This window comes from Pteropus alecto, unplaced genomic scaffold, assembly GCF_000325575.1.
Source record: "Pteropus alecto unplaced genomic scaffold, ASM32557v1 scaffold3, whole genome shotgun sequence".
Lineage (NCBI taxonomy): Eukaryota > Metazoa > Chordata > Mammalia > Chiroptera > Pteropodidae > Pteropus > Pteropus alecto.
In genome coordinates this window covers 25,776,545-25,798,962 of record NW_006442484.1, presented here as the reverse complement: position 1 = coordinate 25,798,962, position 22,418 = coordinate 25,776,545, and the positions used below count along the sequence as shown (strand labels likewise).

At 37.9% G+C, this 22,418-nt stretch overlaps 1 protein-coding gene across 1 annotated transcript in view; it reads right to left on the bottom strand.

Annotated features, from left to right (window-relative positions):
* Positions 1-9,668: 9,668 nt before the first annotated feature.
* LYPD6B (LY6/PLAUR domain containing 6B) overlaps positions 9,669-22,418 on the bottom strand; it is a 53,196-nt gene continuing 40,446 nt past the window's right edge. The window contains exons 2-6 of the mRNA XM_006921057.3: positions 21,860-21,965; positions 20,308-20,459; positions 17,311-17,409; positions 11,888-12,018; positions 9,669-10,368 (exon numbers count right to left, since the gene is read on the bottom strand). Of these exons, the coding sequence (XP_006921119.2) occupies positions 10,204-10,368; positions 11,888-12,018; positions 17,311-17,409; positions 20,308-20,455 (543 nt within the window). The 5' untranslated portion in view covers positions 20,456-20,459; positions 21,860-21,965 and the 3' untranslated portion in view covers positions 9,669-10,203. The remainder of the gene's footprint in view (positions 10,369-11,887; positions 12,019-17,310; positions 17,410-20,307; positions 20,460-21,859; positions 21,966-22,418) is intronic.

The window sequence follows — 22,418 nt, the reverse complement described above, 5'->3', positions numbered from 1 at the left end:
TGCTACATTAAGATATTTAGATTATAAATTTCTAAAAGTAGAACCACATCTGTGTCCTGGTTTAGTATGCAGACTTGGAGAGACTGATGAATGTTATATTAATTATCACAACAGCAAACATGCAATGAGTTGCAGCTTGGACACATTCAAGATGGACTTCACCTCTGTGAGATGTAATTAAATGCTCCACATATAAATAATCTCACATGTTCTATTTCCCTGTTCCAGTTAGAGTAATCCTGGACTTGCAGCCTCTTGCTCTACTGCATGATAAGGTGTTGATTTGAAAACTAAACACAACTAATAAAAGGGTCAGGCCCAAAGCAAAAAAAAGCATTCGGGGTTGTCACCTCTGTCACCTTCTTTGTGTCTCTGTGGATTTTATCCTTTTATGAACATAGCTCTCACTGTCCAGAACATTGGTATACAGAATGTTTCTCACACTACTTATCTTCAAAATTTTAAGCTACTGAAAATGTGGTAGCTGGTGAGTCATCGTATTATTAATTCAAATTCAAATGCTGATGGAATAAATTTGACATGGGGGAAGGTTGGGATGCAGAAGTGAGAAGAGAGACCAAGAGAAAAAGATATCCCTATATTGTCGCCATAACCTTAAAAAGACCTTCAAAGGTGAGTCTTCACATATCATTTGGGGTCCTGACCAATCATAGCACCTAGTCCACCTATCACCACCTACAAGGGAGACTGCTGGGCTTGGGGAGTATCAGGCCCCATGCTTCCTCATCTGTGAGCCATACACCCCATCCCCATATTGGACCACAGTCCCCTTGACCAGGGGTAACTAAACTCTAAGCTGAACAGGGGCCTGTGTGGGAGCCTGGTATGGAAATGTCTTTCAAAGCAAAAAAGTGCTGAGCAACTCAGACTGTACAGTAGGAGTAAATGCAAGAAAGTCATGAGGCAGAAAAGGGACAAGGGCTCGGACAGCCAGCGTCACGAAGGATTCTGACATGAGTATGCAGAAGCTACACAACAGAGTGGCCAGGGAGCCAGTTCTCAGGAAGAGGGATAAAATGAGAAGACACCAAAAAGAAGTGTAACTAAGAAGTCGCTTTAAAGATGTTGCAGTAGAGAGAAGATCTAAACTCTTCTGCTTTCTAAGGGTCTTGAGTCTCAGTGGGCCTTAGTTTCAGTCTCAGAGAGAACTGACCAAATAAGGTTGTGTTCTGCCCAGAGGCCTGCTTCCTGTACTGCCTTGCAGCTGAGAGACCCGCTATGTTTCTCCATATGTGAAAACTAAGATGTAGATAAGCTAGGCTAATGCTCTTCTGGTGGGCATACGTCTCCTTATGTGACAAGCATCAAGGGCAGTGTAGGAACACGCGAGATGAATTTACTTTTAACTGTCAAGTGCAATAGAACTGTTACCATCAGCCTTTTGAGAAGTAAGCAAAAAAAAAAAAAAAAAGAAAAGGATAATTAAACCCAGCCTTCTCAAATAAGCATGGTTGCAAAGGTTACAAAACACTTCAATATTGCCAAACCTGGTGAAATCAATTTCTGTTTTGTTGCAGTATTTGTCATGCAGAGATTGCTGAAGCCAACAAAATGTAAAGCATTAATAATTGGTATTAATAGCTTGTATAAATTAATTTGTTTATTTGCCTACCAAAAAAAAAAAATCTAAACAACGCATTAATGGAAGCCCTGCACATTTCACAACATAAAGTTTACACTTCCTTGGTTTCAAAAATGAGGCATTTGAAGTTTGAAGAAATCTGACCAGTTAATGAAAACGAAATGAGAATCCTTCTGTTAGTCAATAAAATGAAGCAGAAGAGGCATCTTAATGACTTCAAAGCTACAGAAAATATAAAGTGTAGTACATAAAATATAACAGGTTGTCAAAATAAAATAGAGATAATATAAGCTCTTATTTGTTTGCAGCACTTGCCAACTGCGATACTTATTAAATGAGTCATTACTTGATTCTTCCTCAATGTCTAGGAAGTAGATGGGGAATAAATAATAGGCACAAATGGGACATCAAGTACTGGTGAGGTTAAAGATTTAGTGAAAAGTATATCATGATTCATTTCAACAGGTATTTATTGTTGGGTGAAGCCGTGGTTTGCCTGCCACTGGCCCTGTTGTAAGAATCAGTCTTGGGTGTGGTGGGAGATGATGGGGGCAGGGACTTGAGGACCCCTTATGCTATTTTGGGGGGTTGTTTTTGTTTTTGTTGTTTTTTGGTTTTAGTTTCGGTTTTATAATCATATCTCTTTGGCCCAAGACATAATCAGTTCTTCAAGGGCTAAGTTATACACTTTGAGGACTGTAAGGCTCTAGGCTTATTTCTCCATTCTTCCTCCCTTCTTGACTGTTTATTTTTATTAAAGATTCTACCAGAGGTTGGTCTCTAATTGCTACCTACAATGGATGACTACTTCAAAATTTGGCTACAATTTCAGTCTTGGAAACATAACAATCAAGAATTTAGTTACATGAATCAAAACAAGGGGTGAGAAGAACGAGAATCTCAAACAGGATAATATATTGGATTGCAAAGCCATTTCCTACTTCTATCTTATAAATACTTTACCTTCATACCTACTGACTTTACACCGTCATCCATGCATCTTCCATCCAAGAGAACCACAGGAGTAAAAGCCATCCTCATTCAATAATCCGGTACTAAGTGTGTTTAGGATATTAGGGCGTATGTCATTCAAACTCTGGCTGCTTCTAAAGCTAAACTGTCAGAACAGAGCTACAATGGCTGAAGCTCCCTAAAGGTAATCTATTAGATGAGGTTTGACCCCTAGATTTAAGGTAGTACTGCCGAACTCAGCAGAGATTCGAGGAGAGCAAGCACTGCGAAGCCCCTCCACACATGTGGTTTTCTACTTGTCTGTGCAAATCTCAGATTACACATCCCCTCCAGGGACTGCAGGCTTCTCTGAATAAAAGAATTAAATAGTTATTAGGATTCTGCATACACGTCCTGAGAACTAACTGCACCCCACATACCTCGGTAGTGTCCTTGCGTTGTTAGCACAAACACTTATCCACATCTGACAAGGGACTTCAAACCTCTTCAGGTAATTACATTTCCAGAGCAGTTGATACTGAAATAGGGAAGATTTGGCTTTGCCTCTTACATGCTCAAAAGTAGAGAAGATCTAGCATTCTTGCTTTTTTTTAATAATCAAGTTTTGCCTCAAACTGCTTAACTGTTTTTTCCCTAACCATAAACTCGAGGTTTGACCCCTAGATTTAAGGTAGTACTGCCGAACTCAGCAGAGATTCGAGGAGAGCAAGCACTGCGAAGCCCCTCCACACATGTGGCTTTCTACTTGTCTGTGCAAATCTCAGATTACACATCCCCTCCAGGGACTGCAGGCTTCTCTGAATAAAAGAATTAAATAGTTATTAGGATTCTGCATACACGTCCTGAGAACTAACTGCACCCCACATACCTCGGTAGTGTCCTTGCGTTGTTAGCACAAACACTTATCCACATCTGACAAGGGACTTCAAACCTCTTCAGGTAATTACATTTCCAGAGCAGTTGATACTGAAATAGGGAAGATTTGGCTTTGCCTCTTACATGCTCAAAAGTAGAGAAGATCTAGCATTCTTGCTTTTTTTTTAATAATCAAGTTTTGCCTCAAACTGCTTAACTGTTTTTTCCCTAACCATAAACTCTAAGCTTTTACCATGTTCCTTTGTCTGCAATATGTGCTTCATTATCTTATTTAATCATGGATTATCTTTCTACTTAATTAAACTCACTTTTCACTGTGAAACATTGCATTAAAAAGAAAAATACAGATGTCATGTAGAATTATTTCACTAATCTATTATATCAGTCAAATAATTGCTCCCTGCCCCCAGGCAGTTAAAGATGAGTCTGTTGAAACTATGATCGAAAATCTTCTGTTTGTCTTTCTTCAAATTCCAGAATTTTTAAGGCCTGGTAAGTATAAAAGAGAGATCCTGAATATTGCTGAGAAAATATCTTCCAAAATCAATGTTAGACATTTAAATTTCTGATTAGCTACAAGAAAAGATCCACCAAAAGAAATGTGGGTTGACCTAAGATAGGTAAAATACTATGTTGTTCCTTTACTTTTCAACTTAGCTATATTTTCATTTTCCTTTGTTGGATGAGCTATCATCGAAGGACTTCCCTTGAGAATCTTTCTACATCTCTGGCAAAAAGACACCTTCGGTGCATTAATGAATTCTGATCTAAATTTATTAGTTAAAATGAAGATAAATACTTAATAGTCAGGACCCATCTCTGACTCTAGATAAAACTTATAATAAATGTAAAAATATTTAGAAGTAACAAATGACTGACAACTTCAGGTAGTTCTTCAGAGGGCATATTGAGAGAGGGGAAACAACAAGAAAACATGCTGAGAAAACACAGCTTTCCTAATTGTTTCATAGTTGAATCCTAAGGAGTGATGAACCCTTCAGACCTAAAGGAAAATGCCATGACTGAGATTAAAATCAGTTCAGGACACTGAATAGGTCAACAACTATATGAACAACAACGAAAAGCATTTGAAGCTGTCCCCTTTTAAGGCAGTTGCTCATTTTTCTGCCTCTGTTTACCTAAGAATAATGAAAACAGGTCTGTACAAGACAGAGCCCAAGATTTTGGAGAACCATGCATTTCTGAAGGGTTCAAGGTTCACGTACTCAGTGTACATTCATCACGTACCTAGGGTATACTACTTATTTCCGGGGTCAGTATCTTACCCACGCCTGTGTTCTGTAGCTTTTCCCTTCATATTTCTCCACATTTGCAAAGTGGTGTTGGCTAAACACATTGTGTTCTGTGGAACCCAGATGCTTAATGCTCTCTCATGGAATAGTTAGGGAAGTGCTGAATACTCTCTCTACTCCTTGTGGGTTTACAATGCACATTAAACAAAAGAAAGTGTGGTAGGAATTGCAGAAGGCAGGGGAGCTTTTCTGACTGGGTCTGCTTCTAGCTAGCTGCGAGGTTAGAACAAGTCTGTACAGCTCCAGAGGATTTGGCTTGCTTCTCTCGAACATGATAGCATTTTCCCAGCTACCTTAATGACTGCCTCAAAATGTGGCAACACAACCTCAAAATGTGGGAAACTGGAGCAGACATTTCTGGCTGCCCACCCAGATTCATTTCTTCCTTCCTCCTTTTTTTAATTTCTATTTTGTTCAGATGTCTAACTGCTGCTATGCTCCTCACATACCTCTGGGGACACTGAGATCCCTTTAGCTGTACTAAGCCAAGTGCAACCATATCTCGCTTGTGATTCTCTGGGAGCTTGAGTAGAGACCTTCATCTCTTCTTGGTGAGTGTCCAGTGGTATCCTTCCATCCATTCCCCTGGACACTGAGTGGGCAGTATAGAACAGCTGTGGCCATCTCCTTACCAGAGGGCACGGAGGAGCTGAGACCCAAAAGAATAGTGGAAAATGGAGCTAAAACCATTGGATTAAGTCCACCCTGGAACACGCTCTCCCTCAGGACTTCCAGTTGTGTGAGCCAATAAATTTATATACAAACCAATTTGGTGCTGTCATTTGTAGTTGAAGTCGCTTCCAGCCTCCGCAACTGATGAAACAGAGGCCAAGACCATGAGGGAGGGGGACTGGGAAGAAGACAGAATTATGAGGGCCAAGTGAAAAGTGGACAGTGTGATAGAAAGATGCTGGACTGTACCAGGTGCACAGAAGTGGAACTATGCCCACAGGCAGACTCAAATTATGACAGCCATTTGTTTTCCAGTTTCTACAACTTTCACCTTTGTGCATCTACTACTAGCCTTTGTCTTCTGGCATAATTTGTACCCAGACATATCCAGCATCACAGTGGACCCATCCACAAATCAGAGTGTCATTGACAAAGAACTAGGTGAAAAATAAAATATCCAAGATCCAAAGGTCAGGGCAAAGTTTTATAAGATGGCAATCTACTGTCACAAAAGAATTTTGCGTAAGAGCTAGCAATTTCACGAATATATATTCCACATCTGATTCCATACCTCTCCTCACCTCCCAAGTCCTGCCAGTTCACATTGCTCAGTTCACGCTTTGCAGGGCTTTATAAGTTCATTCCCAGTGAGAAAGAGAAACCGACCAATCTCCTTCCCTCTTCTTATGAAATGTATTTTACACAGTGACTGACATGACAGAATGCAGATTGTATGGAAAATGATGCCTGTAATTTCTGACTGCTAACTTCACTCAGAGTTGGGTTTGAGGGTTTAGACAGCCAGGAAAAAAAATATGTTCGGTACCATTTTTTTCTTTTTCAGAAAATGACTGACGAATGGGAATTCAAAGTTTATCCTAAAATGCAGATCTATTCAACATGGACTTTTGACAGGCCATTCTCTCAGACCCTCCTCATATTCACAGCTAATCCCTTTGTCTCTTTTATAACAACAAATCTACACATTCCTCTCCTCTCCTGCCCCCACTACCCTAGTTGTCATTGGACATTGTGACTACAAAGTACCTTTCATTTTCTTGCTTGCTAGGGGCGAATTAAATTAGTCTGCGGTCTGGGATACTTGGCCATTCCAGGTCTCTATGCAATGGATGAAAAATATCCATGTAATGGACTCTAATGGAATTTGTTTTTGTATTCTAGTTTTTAAATTAGAGACACTACACAGAGTCCACTTATTATGCATAGGATGTTCACGTTAGAACTCAAAGGTCAAGTGTTGAAGTTTGGGACTTCTGGTCACCAACATTACCCCCATCTTATAATCTCTAGTTTAGTGGCTCCCAAAGTGGCTATGTATCAGAATCAATTGAGGAATTTATTAAAAATACAAATTTTCTGATGCAACTCAGACATAACGAATCTGACTTTCTGAAGTCTGATTTCTTCTCCTCCTCCTCCTCCTCCTCCTCTTCTTCTTCTTCTTCTTCTTCTTTTTTTTTTTTACATGCTTCCTGAGTGAGTCTCCTGCAGACACCAGGGACCCATTTACTGAAGACATTTGGGAAGCACTTCTCTGGTCCAGCAGTTCTTGAGCTTATGTGAGCATCAGAAGCACCTGGAGGCCTTATTAAAACACAGATTGAACCCACAGAGTTTCTGATTCAATATGTCTAAAATGAAGAATTTGCATTTCTAACAAGTTTCTAAGTGATGCTGATGCTGTTGGTCTGGGGACCACACTTTTGAGAACCACTGGCTCTAACCCAGGTTACTTGCGTACATGTTTATTATTCATTAACATTTCTATTATACAAGGACTGGGCTTCAGAGGAAGGAATAATCCTCTCACTTCAAGGGTAATACACCTGGCTGAGCATCACAATCACCTGAGAGCTTTTTAAACTTTTTAATTTAACATTCAATTACTGGGGTTAGGCTTGCACTTCATCCCAGATCTACTGAATCAACAGCTCCAGGATGCCCTGGGAATTGTATTGTTCTGAAGAACCCAGAAGATTTATTACAATAAGGATTTGAAAATATTGTCTTAGATGAGCCAGACTTCATGAAGAACTTATGCTAAAATATTATTTGTTGTTTCTCTGAAATTCAGATTTATTGGGGCATCCCATATTTTATTTGGAAATCTGGCACCCGTATTCACTTCTGTCTTTGCCAGAAGTTTTCTTTCCTCTGTTCGTTCCTTTGTTTCCTCCTTTACTCAACATAGCCCAATTTCAAATGCGTAAGGGAGTGATGGTAGAGAGTGAAATGCATGCAAACATGATGTGTGGGGTGAAGAGAAAATTAAGAAGTTTCCTCAGGAAAGAAAACATACACATATGCATACACATACACACACACAGGAAAATTCATTAATCTAGACAGCAGAAACAAAATAGAAAAACTGTCTGCTAATGGTTTTTTACCAATTTGTCAATTACACAGTCAAAAAAAAGAAAAAAAACCCCGAGGAATAAAAAGACACCGAAGATGCTATTAAAATGTTTCAAGTGAAGCCGTATATAATTAATTTCAAACAGCATAGCTATGAAAACGCAAATACTTCAAGGTGCTGAGTGAAGGCGAGATAAATCTACATCAGCCTTCAAAACTGATGCTTCCAGGTGAGTCTACGGTTCAACCAGAAACAGGGAGATAATGATGTCTGCCTTTTCCCTGTTTTATTGGAAACTATAGAGCCTTAAATTAAAATGCTCCGAGTGCGTCAAAGACGAAAAGAAAAAAACACATACCTCAGCACCTGGTATTAGCACATAACTACTAAGAGACTGAACTGAATGAGTGGAACAAATAAGACAGAGAAGAAAAATCCACTGATGCAGAAGACAAAGAAAATAAGGGAAGAGATCTGGCAAACCATTGTACAAGCCGAGTAACCACCATTAGCACCATGGTCCCTGCAAAGCAAGCAGCTTTCTCCTGATGCAATTTTACCATTTCCTAGGTTAGGGGCCAGCACTTTTACTGTAAAGGACAAGATAGTAAATCTTTTAGGTGTTGTAAGCCATATGCTCTCTGCTGTATCTACTTATCCTTGCCGATATGGCTTGAAAGCAGCCATAGACAATATGTAAACAAACAGACATGGCTGTTTTCCAATAAAACTTTATTCACAAAAATAGGTAGTTGCTATTGACTGAGTATTTATGCTCCCCCCTTCAAAGTCGTATGTTGAAGTATAAATTCCTAATATAATGATATTTGGATGTGGGGCCTTTGGGAGGTAATTAAGTCATGAAGGTAGAGCCCTCACTAATGAGATTAGTGCCCTTATAAGAGAATGAAGGGAAAGGAGCTCTCTTTCTGCTCCACCCTGTGAGGATACAAACAGCAGGTGTTCTGCGAACCACGATGAGGGCCCTCACCAGACACCAATCCTCCAGCATCTTGATCTTGAACTTTCCAGCACACAGACTGCTGAGGATTAAATGTTTTAGTATAAGTCATCCAATCAATAGTATATCTGTTACAGCAGTCTAGCAGACTAAGAACAGTTGGGACATATTTGGCCCCTGAATCATAATTTGCTAACCCCCATCACAGGTGAATGTGGCAAGCATAGCATCATTAATGGATTCTATGGAGTACTCAGTGTCTGGTGGATGCTCAATTAAAGAAAAAGAAAAAAAAGAAGACTCCATTAACTCATCACTATATATACAAGGGCAGAGTGTTTAAAGATCACTCCAAAGTGTAAAGGCAGGAAATTAGGATTCTAGAAACAGAAAGAAGTTGCTAATTAGAAATTCTGAGACTGCTATAAAAGGGAGAGAGAAGGAGATAAGGGAACCAAATGTTTTAGGATGTTTTTAAAAAAGTTCTCTTGGTGGCCCTGACATTCAGAGACAAGTTGACTGTATGGGGGAGAGGAACTCTCTTGCCAATTTCTTTGACTTTAATCTGCTACTGTGGAGGGTACATCATATGATAAGGTGTTAACTTCCTTGATCAGGGAGGTTTCCTGACTTTCTCAATTCCCTAATTTTTGCACTTAGCATCCTCAGTGTCCTTCCCCCAAAAGGAAAAAAACAAAAAAAACAAAAAAACAACTAAGTCACTTTGGCATAAAATTTTATACTTTTAGCCAGAGAAATGTCACCCATGTACTATGGAAACATAACTTCAGTGACCTCCTTTATGACCATGGTAAATGTGTTCCATCTGAGGCAAAAACACACAAGCATGCATTTTATATTATATAATTTAAAAGCTTTATTTCCCCCCACAATTAGCAAATGGGTTTCATATTAGTTCAAATGGAAGTTTTCCTCCTAGAGTTGCCTTTGTCATTGACTACAGTTGTCAGGGAAATTACTTTCTCATCAGGAGAAGAGTTAGATTTCATAGAGATGCTCTGAGCTAGTCACAGAAATGAGAGGGTCCGACTCAGCAGCCTCTGAAGGAGTCAATGAGATTGACAAGTCCTTTCAGCTAAAGGCCCGGTTAGGCATGGACAATACAGGCTACTACAACCTGCCCGTTGTAGATGCTGGCAGGATCCTTCCTGTAGAAGTGACAAAATGCAGCCTCTTTGATCAGGAAGCCTGGAAGCCAGATAATATCCTCAGTCCTGGCCAAATCCCCTTCGTCTGACCCATGGCCACATGCAGGAGCATTTTAGCTAAAAAACAACTGCCTCCTCCTTTGGGGTCCAATGTATACTCTTTGCCAGATTGGTCTTCATTCAAAAGTTCACTGCTTACACAGTTTTTAGCTGGTGCTTCAGAGGGCTCGTCTCTGCCTCTCCTAGGAATGATGGCATCATATCAATGGATACATGAAGACCCAGGCAAGCAATGGCAGGTAGAGCATGGGGGCAGCGCTGCCAGACGTTCTCTGAGCGTGCATTATGGCGAAGACCGCGTTAGTGTGGTTGGTGGGTAATTCTACATTGCAGATCATTCCTTCACAACAAGACCTACACTCCTGTTACAGAAGGAAGAGAGGGGAAATAGCAAGTGATTGAGTGAAACAAAGAAAATAAAGGTTTCTTGAGCTCTATGAGGACATACAGAATTAAAGATGGTTATCCAGTCTATGAGTCACTCAGATCCTTGGGTACCCTCCCCCGCACTGACCTGAAAGTCAGGACCATCTGGAGAGTCTTTTCATTTTAATGATTTATCTCTATCAACCCAAGCACAAGCAAGGAAAAGAAACTGAATATGACTGTTTGATTGAGTCAACAAATCTTCTAAAGACTTCTAAGGAAAAACACTGAAACAAAAATGAAAACTAGGAACATGTTGGATTGGTCATTGATTTTCTTTCTCAGTACTACTAGTTGGGGGATAATAATGACTCTCTTTTGTGTATACTAACATCCGATTCCTATCATCACAGCAGCAATGGCTTGCTAATATGGCTGATGAGAAACACTTGCTCCTTCACAGCACAAGATGTTTTCAGGGGAAACCATCTCCTGTCATAATTTCTGGTACAATGCCTCAACCTGATAATCCTTGCCATTCATAGAGGCTTCCAGGATGACTAGGTAAGATAAAGGCAGCGATTCTTAAGTTTTTTTATCAGTGGTTTTCGACACAGACTGCACATCAGAATCTCCTTGGGGAACTTTAAAAAAAATCCTATGCCCAAGAGCCCAATCTGAAGTTGGTCCAGTTGGTCTGGGATGCCCTCTGCCACCACCGACACAGCTTATAAAAACTCCCTAGGAGATTCTCCTGTGTAGCCGGAGCTAAAAGCCACGGCGTCAGAACAATATTCTGTACATCTAGGCTAAATCAAATTCTAAAACCTCATGAAATTAACATAGTTTCAAGTAATTTTTTCTCAAACATTTCAGCATTCCAGGCATATAAGAGTAAAATGCTCATTTAGAATGATAGAATGAGAAAATTAAAAATATCCATTGATCTAAAATATATCCATAGTTCATCATATTAAACCTTGGTTAATCTTTCAGACCCTTACTTCCTCATCCAAGCTCAGATAGTGGGTGAGACAGGGTTTTCTTAGTAAAAGTTGCCACCATTTTTCTCTTTCCACCTTCCAGCTCCACTGTGCAGTGTTCTTGGTGATTTCTGGTCACAAACAAAATAGGTGAGCTGGGCTCTGTAGTACTTGACATTACTGGACATTTTCTCATGGATGGTTAGCTCTTGGGCTTCCAGAGCTGACTTCAGACAATTTGCCCAAAGTCCAAGGTCTAGGATCTAGCTCTGGAGTCTGGGAACTATCATTTGTTTTTAGCAACATTTTGTTGAAGAATGGAAAGTCTTCAACTTTTCTTTGGTCTCCACTGCGTCACTGTAAAGGAGTTTTTCCTCCAAGTATAAATATGTTCAACTTATTACTTATCCTTCTTGCCTCTCCATGATGTATAACTAACCATCACCAGCAAGAAACCTTAGGACAGTAACTTTACACACACACACACACACACACACACACACACACACACACACACTTTTTCTTTCCTTACTGTATGTTCAGAATCTCGGCTGTGATGGCAGCCAACAAAATGACATTCACTTCTAGAGGCACACTTTTTGGTGATTGATGTACTTCTTCCACGACTGGTAAAGTGATGAACTGTCAAACAGTACTGTGTATCTAGGTAGGGAGAAAAAAAAAGGCAACTTCATTTTTTTTACATTGCAAAAGAGAAGCTCTCAACAATCACTTCAGAAATAACTAAAATTCAGGATAATCCTTAGGATTCTAGGCAACAAATATGGCAGAGAACTCTCGAGTTTCTAGGTGGTATTTTTTTAAAAGGCATAAGCTTCTGAAGCACATGTGTATTTTGAAAATGAATATAACTGGACAACTACCTTTAGGTGTCAGTTAAAGCTGAGGAAGAAATTGGACAAGGTTTTCATTAAAACCATAGGTTTGCCCATTTCATGTGAAAATGTCAGTATCTCTGTCTCATCTCTCTCCCTCTGAAGTATGTATTCTGTAACCATAAAACAAAATGAAAATTGTTAATGTAAAATGCAACGGGTCAGGACATTTCTTGTTGCATTATTCATCATGTGTTTCTTATATATTAATAGGCTATGTGGTGAACTGGAATGAAAAGCAGGTGCTTCAAAGTACACACCGAGAGCACCTTCCTCTCTCAACCAGCTCACGCTCTAATCCTCCCAGTGTGTTTGACTTTTCCTTGAAGTATTTCTGGTTTTCTCCTCTTCTTTAATTAACTCTTACTCTGTCTGTCCCCTCCACCCTCTGTATAGCTAGCTCATTTCTACATGGTGTTATCCTTACAGCTCACATTTTATTACTTAGGACTCTTTAAAGAAAGTAATTTCATTTAATACCCTAGAAACTTCCACTTCAGTTCTACATCTCTATTATAGTTATCTCAGGCCGAGTTTATTGAGAAGGAACTACAGCAGCTGTGTCATGGGATGGGAAAAAAAATTCAACTAAAGCTGAGAATACTGGACTTACAAAATTGCCTTTGTCACAAGCGAGCAAGCCACATTATATCCTTTAAGGACATTTTTTATTTATTTTTACTGTTATTTTAAAACATGTATTGTGGTAACATTGGTTAATAACACTATATAAATTTCAGGTGTACAGCATTATAATTTGATGTCTGTATACTCTACTGGTTGCTCACCATCAAAAGTCTAGTTTCCTTCTATTACCATATATTTGACCCCCTTTACCAATTCAACCTCCCCCCTCCTCCTTTCCCTCTGGCAACCACCAGTCTGTTGTATCTATGACTTTATCTTTGTTTTGTTTTGTTAGTTCATTTGTTACTTTTTGGTTTTATATCTCGTATATGAATGGAATCACATGGTTTTTGTCCTTTTCCGTCTAATTTATTTCACTTAGCATAATATCCTCAAGAGCCATCCATGTTGTCACAAATGGCAATATTTCATCTTTTTTATGGCTTAGTAGTATTCAGTTGTGCATGTGTGTGTGTGTGTGTGTGTGTGTGTGTGCGCCACATCATCTTTTCCATTCATCTGTCAGTGGAAATTTAGGTTGTTTTCATATCTTGGCTACTATAAATATGCTGTAATTAACTCAAGGGTACATATATCTTCACAAATTAGTGTTTTCATATTCTTCAGATAAATACCCAGAAGAGGAATTGATGGATCATACGGTAGTTCAATTCCTAATTTCTTAAGAAACCTCTATACTGTTTTCTACAGTGGCTGCACCAACGTACAATCCCACCAACAGTGTACAAGGGTTTCCTTTTCTCCACATTCTCATCAACACTTGTTATTCTTTATCTTTTTGATAATTACCATTTTGACAGGTGTGAAGTGATATCTTATTGTGATTTTGATTTGTATTTTCCCCCCAAAAATGACCATCTTTTCATATGTCTGTTGACCATCTGCATGTCTTCCTTGGAAAAATGTCTATTCAAATCTTCTGTCCATTTTTCAATTGGTTTGTTTTGCTGTTGTTGTTGAGTTCCTTATATATTTTGGATATGAACCCCTTATCAGAAGTATCTTTTCCCATTTGGTTTGTTGGCTTTTTGTTTTGTTGATGGTTTCTTTTGTTGTGCAAAGCTTTTAAAAGTTTGATGTAGTCCTATTTATTTATTTTTGTTTTTGTTTTCCCTACCTTTGGAGTCAAATTCACAAAACACCAATGAGACCAATGTCCAGAAGCTTAGTGTCTATGTTTTCTTCTATGTATTTTGTTTCAGCTCATGTATTCAAGCCTTTAATGCATTTTAATTTTTATATGTGATATAAGATAGGGTTCACCAGTTTCATTCTTTTGCATATGGCTGTCCAGTTCTCCCAAAATCATTTAATGAAGACACTTTCCTTTCTACATTGTATATCCTTGGCTCCTCTGTTATAAATTAGTTGTCCATATATGTGTAGTTTACTTCTGGGCTCTCAATCTTGTTCCATTGCTCTGTGTGTCTGTTCTTCTATCAATACCATATCATTTTGAATGGTATAGTTTCGTAGTATAGTTTGGGGAGTATGATACCTCTGGCTTTGTCTTTCTCAGGAATGCTTTGACTGTTCAAAGTCTTTTGTGGTTTCATATAAATTTGAGGATTTTTTTGTTCTATTTCTGTGAAAATGCCATTAGGATTTTAATAGAGATTGCACTGAATATATAGATGCTTTAGGTTGATTTTCTTTTTAGTAAAATGATGATAGTAAGCACCCTGGCATTTTAATAGGGTTGTTGTAGGCTTTAACTAACAATAGTTAACACATATTGAGTGGGTATCACCAGCCATGTAAATCATCTAACATGTATTTGCTCATTCAATCCTTACAACATGCCTTAAGATAAGACATATTAATATCCTCATGTTACAGAAAAAGAAACTGAGGTCACATAAGTAGAAAGTGGTAGAAGGTAGAATTCTAACCTAGGCTGTTTTCCAGAGTTTGTGTTCTTGATCAGAGCACTATTCTGCCTCTCAGTATATTTAATATTAAACTACATGGTACTGCAACATGCTCTACAAGAGCAGCTGACGTCTGGATTCAGAAGAAATGCATTAAATGTTTGGAAAGGCATTTCAATTTATACTGCCAACAAAGAAGAATTGAAAATTGGTGGCCGCATGTGTTCATATATAATATCACATATGCTAAAGCAGCCCTAGAAAGTCAGAATAAAAGTCAGGGTAAATAAAATAAGAAATGTCATTCTTGTCTTATCCTGTTACACAGAGAACCTCTTTTAACAACACGATAGGCCACAGAAGTAAAGCTATAAGATGAAAAGGAAACCTGAGATGACAAAGAACAATAGCTGCAGGCCTGTTGGCCCCAAGAAATGGCTGACAAACTGAAAAGTAAGAAATTATACCTTCAGTAAGAATTCCAGATGGTTAGTATCTTGGGGGCTTGACCGGTGTATAGTCAAGAATGTACTGTCGTGTGTGTTGGAATGTAGGGTCATTCCATGTCAATCTCTTTAAGAGTTAGGTTTTCAAGGCGGACTTGGAAGAGCTGACTTTCTTTACCCTCCTATCGCTGATGTTTTCTTGGTGGTGAAAAGCTACAGCTTCTCTCTTTTGTTCACACATTTCAACAGATGAAATTCTAAAACCCAGAAATATGCATGCACGTTCTCACTAAAAATGGCTTTGATTAATGAATGACAAATTGGAGCATTATGCACAGACCGAGCAGGAACAGTGTTTTGCTACAATACAAATGAATAGTATGGCCCATGAAGATAAAGCACAAGAGAATGAACATCAATGCCCAAATTTACAACTATTCTAACCCTTACTGTCCAGTTTTCTGGGGAACTTAAAGCAAATACTTAAAGAATGATACCCACCCTCTCAAATAAGTTAGTAAAAAGAGGCATCAGTTAATCTTAAAAACTTTGAAAAAACTAAGATAAATTTCTGTGGAAATGTGGAAACAAATCCCAAAATGTATACACTCGCATGCCCTCACAAAATTTAAGGTTGATTACAGAAATATAAAAGAACCCCAAGAAAAATATTTTGGTAATTAATTATTCTTGAAAAGAAATAATGAAAAATACTGTCTGAGTAGATGTCAAAATCATTTGTGCTAATTTATAGCATAAGATTTCCAGGCCCGTAAAGATCTCCAGTGTGGACTATTTACTGGCTACACACATTGCCTTTATCTCAAAGATGTAAGGTTACTTCACTGCTATATATAGTGAAGTACAGAAATTTCCAAAAGATTCGAGGTAGTAATAGATCAAAACTAGTAATCTCTAACACTGGGAGAGTTTGTTTATTTTTCTTGACATTTTACATCTGAAAACCTAAAAAAAGGTACGTTCTAAAATCTGAATAGCCTGATCTCCTTATAGCTGTAAGTAGTTTTTCAATTCCAAATCATCCATCAGCACATCCTGTCTGCCTTACCTCCATGTTTGTATATATTAAATTATTCAACTTCTCATCCCCTCTACTCCTACCTCCCTATTCCAAGTGGCCATCTTCTCCACCTGAAGACAATAAAAGACCCTATTTGGTGTCCCCTTTTACTTGTTCCCAATCATCCTTTCTCCACACAGCAGTCAGAGCAATATTTTAGAACACAACTACCATCTTGTGCTCCCTAGTTTAAAATACCCTTACTGCCTTCCCATTATATTTACAATAAAATTCGAACTCTTTACTAGAAAAAGAAAATCCTGTGTGTCCTGGTCCTTACCTCCATGATATTCTTTCTCCATCTCCCAACGAGCCTCACTAGCCAGCCTTCTCCCTGTTCACTTAAGTAGCCTTTGCATTTGTTGCCTCTTCCTGGCATGCTGTTTCTACAAATCTCAACCTAGCTAGCTTATTTTGGTCATTGAGATCTTATTTCAAATGTATGTTCCTCAGAGAAGATTTCCCTGACTACTTAATCAAAGGCATGCATTCATACTGTCAACAAATACTTACTGAATGCCTAATATGGGCCAGGCACTAGATTAAACACTGGGGATATATTAGTGAATTAAATCAACTAAAAATATACTCAAATATTTGTCAATGAATGAATGAGTTTCCCAAGAATCAATGTCTCTCAAGAGTACAGAACTCTTCTTTTGCTTTAGTCAGTAAGTACAACTTTTCTAGAGATATCATAAAACATTTCTGAAATTCTTAGAATGCCTTAATCAACATTGTGATCTATTACTTCTCCCTAGTAAACACCATTTAAGAAACTTTTCCTCAAGGCACACACAATTACAAATTGAGGCTATGCCATCAGTTTCCGAGTACTCTCTGAAAAGTCTGATGTCTGGATAGTCTCTTAAAAGAAATCTCTACAGAACATGATCAGCCTGTGGGTTTGCTAATCCCATTAAGTAAGATGCCTCTGCTAAGGGCCAGTCAAGAGACATGAGGTGTAAATGAGGTGTGATTCCGAAGGAGTCTTCTAAACTCAACACACTTACTTTGTGGACACCATTTGTCTTCTGCCCATCTATTGCAGTTATAATTATCCCCTGCATTTTCACAGGTAAAGCACTTGAAGCTGTTTGGAAATGGTGTGGCTTTAAAGAAAAATGCACAGTGAAACAGGTTAAAAAAGACAAAAATTTTAAACATCAAATATGGCACAAAATTAACAATGTTTATCAGATCAAACAAAATTTACAAGCCATCATCCTTAGAATTTCTGTTTTTAAGGAGCTGAACTTAACTGTTAGACTTTGTGGGTATTTTCTTTATTCCCGTCTCATTAAATATTTAATCTGTAAATATCTACTCTAGAGTAATGAAATAAATATCTCAAGCCACTTTGAAATATCCATGGTATTGTTTTATTATAATTTATAACTTGGGAATAGGTGGGGGTTGAGAGGATAGGTAAGGGTAGTGGCTTCATTGGAACCAATAATTTGATATGGTATCATCCCCAAAAAGAGCTGAAGTCAAATTAACCTGAACTTGAATTCTGCCCTTCCCACTAATTAGTGGTGTCATTTTGGACATCAAAGAAATACTCGTATGTATAGCAATAGCAACCACGAGGAGCCTCATGACTTGCAGAGGCGCAGCAAAGGTTAAACAGGAGGTTGCAATAAAAATATGTGATAGAGTCCCTGGCATATCAAATCAGGCTGGTTTCCATCCCTATGCACTTATATTATGGCTATATTTAACCTCGAGCAAGTAATCTTACTTAATGTATGTCAGTTAGACCTCAACCAGGAATGTAACATTAATATAAGGGTGATGGTAATTCTCAGGCCCTTACACTCAGGACAGCGTTATGGAAAAAGAGGAATTAGGAGCTGCTGGCAGTCTGGACTGAGAGCAACTAATATGTTCTTTTTGTCCTTATGCTTTTCTTTCTACCTTGTATCTTGCTTTAATGAGAAAAAAGTCAAAAATACAATAGATTTGAGATTTTTCTATAGGCCAGGGTATAAAGCCCTGTATAAAACTTTCAATTCTTCCATTTTTGGAGAATGAAGCAGGCAAAGATCAAAGTGAACCCCAAACCATCCTGGTAACCTGATCACAAGTTGGGATAACAATTTGAAAGCACTGAGTATTTCAGATACAGGGAAGGCTATATATTAATGCATAAAAAAGGAACAATATATCAAAAGATCAGAGGACATAAAACTAAGTATTGCAAATATAGTTCAGTTTTGCCTAAGTGAATTAAGTAGATAAATAAATAATGAAATGAAAAAATCCATTTTTACCTATTAAATCAGTACAGTTTAAAAAATACTAATACTCAATGCTGGTAGATGAATAGTTAAAGTATAAATTGACACAACCTTTTTGATTTAATAATTCTAATTTCAAGAATCTATTGTCAGGTCATTAGCCAAATGAAGAGAAAAATGCATTTAAAAAGATTTTCAGTGAAGCATTAATGTTTAGCTTGCTTGTGATTGTGTGTGTATGTGCATGTGTGTATTATATGAGGTATGGGGAATTGGTTAAATAAGCTATCAACTAGAAATATGATTTTTTAAAAATTTGAATGTAAAAGGCATTAAAATACTTTCAAAGACATGAAAAAGTATTTAAAATATAATTTAATGGGAGAAAAATTGCTGCAAAATTAAATTTGTGTAATCTCAGTATGTCATGTATTTAAATACACATATATAGGTAAAACAGTGGAAGGAAATATCCCAAAATGTAAAAAAGAGCTCACTCTGAATCCTGGGATTATGAAAAAATTTAATTTTCTTCTATACATTTCCCGTATCTTTGGAACTTTCTACAATGAACAAATATTACTTTTTCTCTTAAAAAAAATTGTTTTTCTCATCATAAAATTGTATTAGGTTTAAAAAGTTCAAAATTTGTCAATAATTTAGATTTTATGAAAAGTATGTCAGTGCCATGTCATTTAGCTATCAGTATACAATTCTTACCAATTAAGAAATGTATAATAAATGACAGTTTAAAGTGTGTATGTATGGTCTACATACATATACATACGTGTGTGTGTAGTATACATATGTACACACGCAGATGACTGAATGTCCCAAATAATAAAGCAAGTACAATGAAGAACAATAATGACGCAGACCTCATTTAGGAGTAGTAGAAAGACAACAGTTCCAAAACTTGGCTGTGCATCAATAGGATCAGAAGAGTTTTTTTACCAAGTGAGGGCAGAGAGAAAAAAAGAATCTGTATATCACCCTCCTGACTACTGAATCTCTAGAAAATGGACCTGGGAATATGTAGCTTTAAAGGCTTTATTGTGATTCTCATACTCTCCCACATGTGAGAACCATAGTCATTCACATTTCTATTGAACAGGTTTTACCTATAACAACCTCTCTCTAATAAAGTATATCAGAGGAGCTTTACTTGTCTGAAGAGAGATCAAGGAGGGGACATGCTAAATGTATACAAGCATAAATACACACATATATGCATGTGTGTGTATATACACACATACATATATATATAATCCTATAGGTAATATATTCTATTTACTTATTTTTAAATTATTAATGGAAGCCCAGGTTTTATAACGCCTTTTCTAACTGTGCATAATATTAATGAAAATCTAAGTAGTAGTTCCTTCCAAATTTCACACGTAACAATCTGTTTTCAAAATTGTTAATGGCCATTTGAAAGAATACATCATTGATGCAGAAACTTACTACAGCCAATATTCTTCTATAATGAAGTGATGAACAAAGAACACTGAATTTCCTCTGCTAAGCCATTCTTAGGGACAGTGTTCAAAGATTATTTTAAACAAGAACCCTTTTAAGACTTTAACAGGAAGTCAGGCCATTTTTTAAAAAATGAAGAAAATTTCAGAAGTAGTGAAGACTTTCTGATTTATTCTAGGTATAAATCAAATGTTCTAGAAAAGACACAGTTACTATAGGTAAAAACAGGGACTTCAAATGGATACCCCCACCCCACAGTCATGAACTACAAGGACAACCTCTACTTACGGTCGAGAAGAGGCCTCACATTATAGAAGTTGATATTCTTGGCAAATGCCCGGTTTTCTGAGAAGATAAAGATCTGGACCACAGTTATAGCTAGAGCATGACAGAGAGGCAGCATTCTGACCTTCGGTATGGGAAAGTCCAAACTCATTTACCTACGATGAAAAGAGAGACTGGTCGAGTTTATTTGCATTGCACAAGTCAATAGGAATACGTTTTGCTTCCACTTGGAAAGCTTGATTATTCAAATACATTCAACCATCTACTTGTTCTGTAGGGCCAGTCCCTGTGTGTAAACTACATTCTTTTTGATCAAATGAAAGTTAAGCAATTACTGCCTTCTACTGGTCAGGCCTCTGCACCAGCCACCTAAGTTTTAACAGGATACCAGTGGCCTTTCAGGTCCCAGAACAAGCAGCCAGTAGTAGCCTGGCTGCACCCCATTCCTTAGCTGCTTCAGGCTAGTCACTTTTCTTTGTGCTGAATCACCTGATCTCTTAACAACCACGGTTCAGAGGCATGTTCAACTGAAGTTACTTAACCACCTATCTGTCAATTCTATTTCCTGAATAAACACTTATGTTCGATAAATTTTGCAACTCTTTCAAAACCTGGAGGAAACAATAAAAGTTGGAGCAGTCGGAAGGACTGTAGGTAAAAGACAGTGAGTTTGAGAAATAAAGTTTCTGCGGGATCCCAGAGTACACAGACACTGAGAAGAGAAACAAGAGTTACTGTGAAATGCCATCCCTGCCTATTTCTGTCACATTGGGTGCAAAGAGAAGTTACCAGAATATTCTAGAGGAAACAGAATAAAAGTTGCTTGAAAAGCTGAAAACCATATAATGTTAGCCCTAGCCCACAAATATTGCCCACTGTTTTCATAGACATAAAGTGGGTGGGGCTGAAACTCAATGAAACAACAGACATGCACAAAGCCCTGAAGAAAATATATTATATCTTAAGCCTCATAGGTTCTACCCTCTAGAAGCAGACCTGGTAGTAAGCAAATCTTCAGGAAAGATGCTGAGATGCTAGAATCTCACCACCAACAGATTCTCTTTAATGAGGGGGAGGCATGGACAACAGAAAAAGCGTGTAACTTGGAGTTTAAAGACTTTGGTTCAGGTGCTGGATCTGCTATTTTTTTAGCTGCCTGACCTTGGGCAAGCTCTTTAAACTCATTTAACCTCAATTTCCTCATCTGCAAAGTGGCTTAATAATACCCACCCTGCCCAAACGTTTGGGTAATTGTAAGCATCAAATGCAGGCTCTGGTAGAATAACATAGGCTTGTACATTGCAAGAGCATTTGTAGTACAAGTTCTGTGAAAATGCTGGAATCTTAAATAGTTCAATAATATTGGCTGAACTCTATTCTTCTTGTTGAATCAACTGGCCTCAGTAGGTTTAGGGAGTTTGTCAAAGAAAAAAGTTCGACCTCCATATATAGCATAACCCTTCCCAGGGTAAGAATGCGTGGGTTCTAGGGTTTTACTCCCCCTTTCTTGTGTTGTGAGAATATCGGTTTTACATGTGTGGCTAATAACGCCTACCTGTGGAGATGGAACTGAGTATTAGATGAAATGTAGCCACGACATCATCTCATTGCTACAGATGGCTTTTGTCACAGATAGAACTGAGTCCCTCAGGAAGTATTCACTGTAAAAAAAAAAACCTGGTATAACACAAAAAAAGAAAACTCCAGACCACTATCTCTCATGAACACAGATGCAAAAATCCTAAATGAGATATTAGCGAACCGAATACAACAACATATTAAAAAGAATATACACTACGATCAAATGGGCTTTATCCCAGAGGCATAGGGATGGTTCAACATACGCAAATCGATGAATGTGATACACCACATCAACAAATTAAAAAATAAGAATCATATGATCATATTAATAGATGCAGAAAAAGCCTTCGACAAGATACAACATCCATTTATGATCAAAACAATGAACAAAATTGGTATAAAAGGAAAGTGCCTCAACATAATAAAGGCCACATATGACAAGCCCTCAGCCAACGTTAAACTTAATGGTGAAAAACTAAAAACCTTTCCTCTAAGATCAGGAACAAGGCAAGGCTGTCCACTATCGCCAGTGG